This window comes from Rhodamnia argentea, chromosome 2 (genome assembly GCF_020921035.1).
Source record: "Rhodamnia argentea isolate NSW1041297 chromosome 2, ASM2092103v1, whole genome shotgun sequence".
Classification (NCBI taxonomy): domain Eukaryota; kingdom Viridiplantae; phylum Streptophyta; class Magnoliopsida; order Myrtales; family Myrtaceae; genus Rhodamnia; species Rhodamnia argentea.
The window spans coordinates 26,180,502-26,188,933 of record NC_063151.1 but is presented as its reverse complement, the minus strand read 5'-3'; the positions used below and the strand labels follow the sequence as shown (position 1 = coordinate 26,188,933).

The following is an 8,432-nucleotide window of genomic DNA, read 5'->3' as shown; positions in this document are numbered from 1 at the left end:
GAGGGGGGGCGGGGGTTGTCAGAATTTCGGCTTTCGTTGGGGGAGATTCACGGATTTTACTTGGAATTCGATTTATGAGAATTGTATCTAACACATTTTAGTGGCAGGGGGCCGGCGACCAGCCCCCGTTGTGCGGTCGATCTCTTTTTGTTACGGGCGTTGCTCGTTATTGTTTTCTGTGCTGGCACTAATGATTGTACTGCAAACTTATTCGAGTGCAGTGTGCTTCCTGATGAATGTCTTCAAGCAGTTATTACCGGCCAAACATAATATTGGCGGTGCGTCCAAGTATGGTGCAGGTGAATTCCTACTTCTAGTTGTGGCTGGGATTTTGAGAGAATGGTTTTTTTATGAGAGTCTAATCCATAGCCACGAATTTTTCTTGATTTCAAATTTGTCATTGATATGCTTTGTGTTTGGAGAAGAAGAGAAGTTTGACCTAATTGATAGTTGCACTAATCGGCTTCTCAGATGATAGGTAGCTGACGTAAAGCGTCTCTAGTTTTATGCTGTGATTTTTGGTTGTGTAACGTCTTATGTAATCTGTAAGTACTGGATATTCACGGGTAATCGGCGCTCCTCCTTTTTGATAGTTCTCTAAGAAATCTAAATGTGTAACCTTGCATGTACGCTCATAACAGAAGCTTTCATATTGGAATAAGCATGCAGTGCATGGCACTTGCTGATTGGATGTTTTCTGGTCGAGCTCCTCATCATGATTTTCTTTGCAGCATTCTCCTTATGCTTCCGCCACTCATCCTCGGATACTGTCATGGAGGTTCATTCTCAAGAGCAGGAAGTCGTAATCGCTATAGGCAGCAATGTGGGTGACAGACTCAACAATTTCAATGAAGCGTTGGACTTGATGAAGAAGTCCGGCATACGCATTAAGAGGCATGGTTGTTTGTACGAGACAGCGCCTGCTTATGTCACCGATCAACCTCAGTTTCTGAACTCCGCAGTGAGAGCCGTGACAACTCTCGGGCCCCATGAATTACTAAACCAACTTAAGAAGATCGAAAAGGACATGGGTCGCACGAATGGGATCAGGTATGGCCCGAGGCCAATTGACTTGGATATATTGTTCTATGGGAAGTTTAGAATTAACTCTGACACACTTGTAGTTCCTCACGAGAGAATGTGGGAGAGACCATTTGTGATGGCTCCGCTGATGGATTTGATTGGATCAACTGTTGACAGTGATGTGGTGGCATCTTGGCATTCTCTGTCGATACACTCAGGTAGTCTTCATGAATCATGGAATAAACTGGGTGGTGAATCTTTGATTGGGAAGGAAGGACTTAAAAGAGTTTTACCCATCAAAAATGACCTCCTTTGGGACTGGTCGGAGAGAACATTTGTGATGGGTGTTCTCAACCTAACACCAGATAGTTTTAGTGATGGAGGGAAGTTCCAAAGAGTGGAAGCTGCAGTTTCCCAGGTCCGTTTGATGATTTCAGAGGGGGCAGATATGATTGATCTCGGGGCCCAGTCTACTAGACCTAGGGCAGATCGGATTTCTCCAAGAGAAGAATTAGAGAGATTGATTCCAATTTTAGAAGCTGTTCTGGAAATGCCTGAGATGGAGGGGAAGCTTGTCTCCGTTGACACATTTTACTCGGAAGTCGCTTCAGAAGCAGTGAGCAAGGGGGCACATGTCGTAAATGATGTATCCGCAGGGAAGTTGGATGACAACATGATTCCTGTTGTTGCTGATCTTAAGGTTCCTTATGTTGCTATGCACATGAGGGGGGATCCGTCTACTATGCAAAACAAAGAAAACCTCCAATACAATGATGTGTGTAAGCAGATTGCATCCGAGTTGTTTACTAGAGTGAAAGATGCAGAATTATCTGGTATACCAGCTTGGAGAATAATCGTGGACCCAGGAATCGGATTCTCAAAGAATACTGGCCATAATGTGGACATTCTTGTGGGATTACCAGCCATTCGAGAAGAACTTGCGAGAAAAAACTTGGCTCTCTCTCATGCCCCTTTACTGATAGGACCTTCTAGGAAACGATTTCTAGGCGACATATGCCCTCGTCCGATTGCCACGGAGCGCGATGCGGCAACGGTTGCTGCTGTCACTGCCGGAGTACTTGGTGGCGCAAATATTGTAAGGGTTCATAATGTCAGAGATAACTCAGATGCTGTGAAGCTCTGCGATCTGATGCTTAAAAGGAGGAGCTCCACTGCATAGTACATCCGGCCTACTTTTGTCAATCGACTTAGGGTGTGTTTTTCTGGGAAAACCTCACAAAACTCAGAAAATGCTTTCCGGGAAATCATTTTTCTTGAAAACCCGTTCTCATCTTCAGGTTAGGGAATTCATTTTCCTAACCATAAGCATGCATATTATCATTCACCATAAATGGTTTTCTGTTGATTAATCATTTTCAGCAAATCAAACACGTGAAAGTTAAGAAAACTAATTCGCGGAAAGTTCTTTCACTCAAACAAACGCATCCTTATTTTCAATGTTCTCTCTTTCTTAGCATAGTTGGCATTATGGGACGGGTTCTTTTTTCCATGTAAAAGCAAGGGAATGAGTTATTGTACAAACCAGAGGCGTAAGTTAGCTGAGGTCACACTGAGAAACAGATACTTCAGTGTTCAAGCAAGTTGAATGAAGAACTCCATATACATTTTTGTTTTATGAATTCAGTTAAATTGCTTTGCTGCTTTATAATGAACAGTTCATTGGTAAGAAGTCATTGATTCTGAGGGAAGTCTATCGCCAATTTTCGCTGCGCTAAAGAGAAATAAACAGGTTTTCTCGCAACTGCTGCTGGAGAACATGGCTCATGATATAGTCACAGCGCATTTACATGTTCAACTGTTTGACTGCTAAAACTCCAAGAACCATCTTCACAGATCAGTTTTCTCCATATGGTTTCTTGTCGCGCTGCAAGGCTCAGTGTTAGCAATAGCTTGAGGATTATCACTTTCAACCTTTTCTTCAGCCACGGACTTCCCTTCCGGTGGATTCTTCAAGATTGGGAGAAGCTGAGCTTCGTTGTGATGATCCTGTTGCAGAATTCAGCACAAAGGCGTATCAGGTACCCACTCGAATGCTATTTGAACTTTCATTAAATATTGATCTGCTACAGAGCACTGGACGCTCCACTTGCAGTTATTTAATGGGATTTGTGGGATGCATTACACAACATCATCAGTCACATGTATGAATTTTGGGAAGTTCACTACCGCTAATGGAAGTCTTTTCATTCATTGTAATTGTGTTGGAATGGTCAATTAAGTGCCGACACTAAATGGTCATCTTATCCTCAACATCCACCATGACTATATTCATCAAGATATTGATGACTATAGTCATCAGACACCGCAAAATCATCCCATCTTTCGATGCTTAGAATCCGCAGTCAATCCTAATTTGCTGAAATCAATCGCATCGAAACATTTCTCTTTGATCTCATCTGCAATAATGCAAGTGCTATTAAGACCAAGGTTTCTTGACGAGTATACTTTATTATCATGACAACTAATAGGAAGCTAGAGTCCAACGGTAGGTCCATACGCACGAGTATCAATGGAACATTCTTTTAGTTAGAAAATGCAGGCTTGAGGACACTGCCATTCAATGTGCCTCACGTCTCAATCTCAATGTGGTCCAAAGATGTAAAATTCCTTTTAACTTTCATTTCCTCGTGAAGGAAAAAACAAATCGCCGAATGTGTGAACAGAAAGAGTCGGGCCTTTACTGCTTTACCCGGTTTTTCATGCGAAATCCGGACGTCATTGTCTGCACGACCTAACAAGGGCAACGATGAAAGAAAATCTCTCTCTCTCTCTCTCTCTTCAGTATCAAGTTGTCTACACGACAACGTATTGGGTTCTGTTTATACGAATGCTGGGACAATGTATGACATCGTTTGGCAATCTCCACTCAAAATCAACTCCAGATGACACGGACGTCTTTAAAACGAGCAAATGATGTTATGGGGCCACACCCAAGGCTCCACTTCCCTCAAGCCTGGCTGTGGCCGATTGGCTCTAGCGTCCTGGTAAAGTGTGTGGGAATGAAAGAGAAAGAGCAAAAAATGTGTGGCGACACAGGGAAGGTGGTCCACCTCTTGCTGTCAAGCTCTGTCCTCGTCTCCCCATCAGTGTCGCCGCACGACTTCCACCAGGATCTATTGCCCTTATTAACATTTCACTCAGTGCAGTGTGGGCCTCTGTCCCCGTGGTAAAGCCAAAAAGGGGTGCCACCCTGGCAAATGTTATCTGCTGAAGTGGAGGAGGGAGGCCTATTCAAAAAGATATCAAGAGTCATTTATTTTATGGATTATTGGATAGATTTCATTATTGTACAGGCTGTATAAGCTTGCGTTTTTTCACGTAAGTCTCGATCACCGACAAAGGCGAGTAGTTCTGACTAAAGCAATTGCCGATTGTCCAAATCAATAGCGATAGAGATAGCTTGTTTTTGGGACCATGTTACATGGTCTCAAAGTTCTATTCATTGTTATGGGATTTCGTAATGCCTAAGAAAACGAAGACGTCGAACCAGTCTGTGTAGCGAAAATAAATAAGAATGGGGGCTCGCTAGCTATATAGGTAAGCAAGAAGTTGCGCATCCGCTTTGGAAGCCCCATGGATAAAGGCATTTGTAACATATATGAATCCCACGAGATAAACAATCCTATCTGTTTGTCTTATGGACAAGATACTTCTTTTAGTTTGGAGCAATAACTTAATGAAATTCTTCGTCGCGACCTAATGTTTTCTGTAGAGAGAGCTAGGGAAATGGCGCATCCATGCATAAGGTGCCGAACACATATAATTAATTCAAGGAGGGGTGGTCCAGAATCAAGTTTAGGTGCTCTGTCAAAGTCTCATCAACTGCACAATAATGCCCTGGAAATGCAGTTTTCTATGAATTTTTTCTGGTCCAAATTTCATAAGCTTGTCCAAAAGACACGAATTTTTTTTTTAAAAAATGGCAATTAGAGACGCCATTTCACATTTTCCATATCGTTGAAGCTGCCGACACTTGGTTCGGGACCTCAGCGCTGACGTAGGCTCGGGGCCCGCGCCTGAGGCCGAGGCTGCGCAACTGTTGCTGCTTTTCTCTACAAAGCGTTACGTGGGACTCTCTGTTCTTTGGCCGTTGAGAAAAAAACTCTCTTCCTACTCTCTTGCACAGCACATTCAGCGAGAGCGAGAGAGAGTGTTGAATAATTGCTCTTGACGCCCTCTTCTGCACCTCTCGTCCTTATGATCATCAGCCTCTAGCTCAAGAAAATTCGGAGCGTGACGTGATACATCAGAAGTTTTTCCGAGGAATTTGGTTGAATCGTGCGGTAATTGTTTGTCGTCTCTCTCTCTCTCTCTGTCTTCTTTCATTGCCCTGTATGTTTCTTTGTGGGAGATATGTCGCCTTCTCGTGTGTATCTTGCTTCTTGTGGCGCTTTAAGCCACTTCAAGAAACGACTTGTGCGCTTCTTGAATTCGACCCAGCTGAGAAATTTCACTCTTTTATGGTCTAATCCTGTCAAAGTTCTCGGTTTGGCATGAATACAAGTCATTTTCGGTCAAATGATTCATGAGTAGTGGAGCAGATGAGTGTATTAATCTCTGGTTTTTAGCTGGATTCTGAAATTTAATTTCTTGCAGCTGTTATGAATGCAAAAGTGGTGAAGGCCCCCCCCAGCACCGTCTCGAGTCTTTGTGCAGTTTTCTGAGCTGATTCGTTCATGCTGATAAAGCCCCTAGATTAGAATAGAAATATGATGCTGTCGACGAAATCTGAGTCTGACATAACAAGTTCAGCGCCGTCCTCGCCTTCGAGGTCTCCGAAACGTCCCATGTACTATGTCCAAAGCCCTTCTAGAGACTCTCATGATGGGGACAAGTCCTCATCAATGCACGCCACTCCGATGTCACATAGCCCCATGGAGTCCCCCTCGCACCCCTCGTTCGGGCGGCACTCGAGGAACTCCTCATACAGCCGTTTCTCAGGGATTTTCAGGTCCTCTTCGGGGAGGAAGGGAAGCAGGAAGAGGAACGACAAGGGTTGGCCCGAGTGTAATGTGATTTTGGAAGAGGGGTCTTATGATGAATTGGAGGACAAGGCATTTACGAGGCGGTTCCAGGCCTTGATCGCTCTCTGCAGCTTCGTGGTTCTGTTCACAGTGTTCTGTTTGATCATCTGGGGCGCGAGTCGGCCTTACAAAGCGGAGATCACTGTCAAGGTATAGTTTCAATTTGTCTCTCTTAATTTGACACAGATTTATGTCTGGCTATATATCGAGTGGAAGCAGAAATTTAGCTCTGCCTCTATCCTAAATGAATGACAGTATGGTAAGGAACCTGCATATGGGGTCACAAGCATGAGCAATTTGGAGAGCAAGCTTTTTCCTAGAAAAACTTCCTAGACAAGTTATTTCCAATTTCCCGAAAAACATGCATGGAGTTCACATTGTCAAGCAAGAGACGGTTGTTCGTGAAGCGTAAATAGCATCTAGAGTTTCTAAAGAAATCAAAGCCTATTTCTTTATTTAAAGAAAAAGTGCTGATGAATCTGCGTTCTTTACCTTTGACGTTATGTAATTTCATTTGCTTTACCATCCGGTAAGTATTTGGAAAACCTTTGCAATTTGGTCCCCCCGTTCTCGATTACGGGAAATGCTGAAGAGTGGAAAATACTTGGGATCTTTTGAACATAGAGTTCAAGTACAGAACAAGGACGGTATCTATTGTATGGTGGCAGTATATCACTTCTTTTCTTGCTCGTGAGTTCTTTCAGTTGACATATGTTCCGGCAACAGATGTCTTCGACTCATATTTCATATCCCATAGAATCGGAACTGGTCATCATTCTTTATTTTCTTCCGCATGCTTCTTGTCTCCTTTAACTCACCAAAAGACTAGTACTGGGAAAGAGATATTCACTCCCATGACGATTAAAAGGTCTTTATGCACAGACTGCAAAATTTAGTGGAAGAAGAGAAGTGATAATATGCTGGCTTTCACTTCCTTTGCAGAGCTTGGCGGTGAGTAACTTCTATGTCGGGGAGGGTTCAGATTTCTCCGGCGTTACGACCAAGATGCTGACCTTCAATGGATCTCTGAGGATGAGTGTCTACAATCCGGCGACATTATTTGGCATCCATGTGAGCTCTACGCCTATCAATCTCAAGTACTTGGAGATCACGGTTGCCACCGGACAGGTGAAAGCTTTCTCCATTACCGCTTCTTTAGATTTCTTAGAAATGCGAGACAACAAGACTAATCAGCAAACTTGGTTCTAGAGTTATACTGAGCCAGGCTACTCTTGAACTACTTGAGCTTAACTTGTTGAACTTATGCTTGATTAAACTTTTTGTTTTGGTTGAGTAGCTCGAGGATTAAGTCAAGTTTGAGGTTCATAACACTCTGACTTTCATGGTTAGGGAACCTAATTGAGTAGTTGACTTTCGGTAGCATATGTATAGTATATAGAAATACATGACTGTTGAATTCTGTTTCGATATGAAACCGGAATTCAAGCTCCATTTCCAGTTTGAGCCCCACTTTAGCTTAGTCTACAGTTTTGTTTGGGATAATCATGCTGAAGTTGAGTAGAGCTCGACCATGTCGAGCGCCTAATTGAGTTGAGCTCAAGTTCTGATGAATCAAGGATGAGTCGAGCACATCTTTCGAGCAGTGAATTATGTTGACTGGACTTGATTTCGCTTTTTGCTGATATCATGACTCGCGAGCCATTACTCAAAGGCCAGAGGAAGATACTGATCTATTTGATTAGAACTACACAATTTCCCTGGCAATACCATGAAAGCAGACTTTGCTTGAATGAATTGATTTGCTTCAACCCATGAAATTATTGACTTTCTTCGAAAGTTTCTTACACCGTAGTCTATCTAGATTGATCGTTTCCAACTGCCACTTGACTTGCATGATTGCAGCTGAAGAAGCATTACCAACCGAGAAAGAGCCGTCGCTCCGTACTGGTGAACTTGGAAGGGAACAAGGTTCCTCTGTATGGGGCCGGATCGAGCTTAACGGTTTCGCAAAATGGAGGCGAAGTGGTCCCATTCACGCTACAGTTCGAGATCCGCTCGCGAGGTGACGTGGTCGGGAAGCTTGTGAGGACGAGACACCGGAAGCGAATCACTTGTCCAGTCACGATAGACTCCACCAGTACCAAGCCCATAATATTCAAGAAAGATTCCTGCACATACAGCTGATGCCTGCTGTGCCTCGTGAATCCTTGAATGCTACAACATTCTGCACTGCATTTCTTGCCGAGTGTCCAATTGCTTATGTTTATAAGAAAACGTTTCTCATGTTAAGAATTGCTGTCGTGTTTTTCCTTATAAGGTTCTCTTGACCGACATGGCAAAACTGGCAACGACATGAGATGGTCGATATGTGCATACCTGTGCCGGCCAACGAGGTAAAAAAGG

At 43.4% G+C, this 8,432-nt stretch overlaps 2 protein-coding genes across 4 annotated transcripts in view; both read left to right on the top strand.

Annotated features, from left to right (window-relative positions):
* LOC115737332 (folate synthesis bifunctional protein, mitochondrial-like) overlaps positions 1-2,692 on the top strand; it is a 3,248-nt gene extending 556 nt beyond the window's left edge. Inside the window, exons 2-3 of the mRNA XM_030669401.2 lie at positions 222-299; positions 732-2,692. Coding sequence (XP_030525261.1) covers positions 222-299; positions 732-2,203 — 1,550 coding nt within the window. The 3' untranslated portion in view covers positions 2,204-2,692. The remainder of the gene's footprint in view (positions 1-221; positions 300-731) is intronic.
* Positions 2,693-5,158: 2,466 nt separating this feature from the next.
* Positions 5,159-8,370, top strand: LOC115737333. 3 transcript variants are annotated; one of them, XM_030669403.2, is made up of 5 exons: positions 5,159-5,327; positions 5,641-6,218; positions 7,011-7,196; positions 7,932-8,256; positions 8,288-8,342. In XM_030669403.2, exons 2-4 carry the CDS (start codon positions 5,754-5,756, stop codon positions 8,211-8,213), a joined length of 933 nt encoding a protein of 310 aa, XP_030525263.1. In that variant the 5' UTR covers positions 5,159-5,327; positions 5,641-5,753; the 3' UTR covers positions 8,214-8,256; positions 8,288-8,342. The 3 variants fall into 3 exon arrangements, with proteins under 3 accessions (XP_030525263.1, XP_030525262.1, XP_030525264.1); XM_030669402.2 differs by having other exon boundaries at positions 7,932-8,370; XM_030669404.2 differs by having other exon boundaries at positions 5,164-5,333; positions 7,932-8,342.
* The last annotated feature ends 62 nt before the right edge of the window (positions 8,371-8,432 follow it).

Bases quoted from the DNA above. Each gene is read 5' to 3' on its own strand.
- LOC115737333 (XM_030669402.2), top strand. From the start codon at position 5,754: ATGATGCTGTCGACGAAATCTGAGTCTGACATAACAAGTTCAGCGCCG. The intron at 6,219-7,010 runs GTATAGTTTCAA...CTTCCTTTGCAG, and splicing joins AAGCGGAGATCACTGTCAAG to AGCTTGGCGGTGAGTAACTT. The intron at 7,197-7,931 runs GTGAAAGCTTTC...GCATGATTGCAG, and splicing joins TCACGGTTGCCACCGGACAG to CTGAAGAAGCATTACCAACC.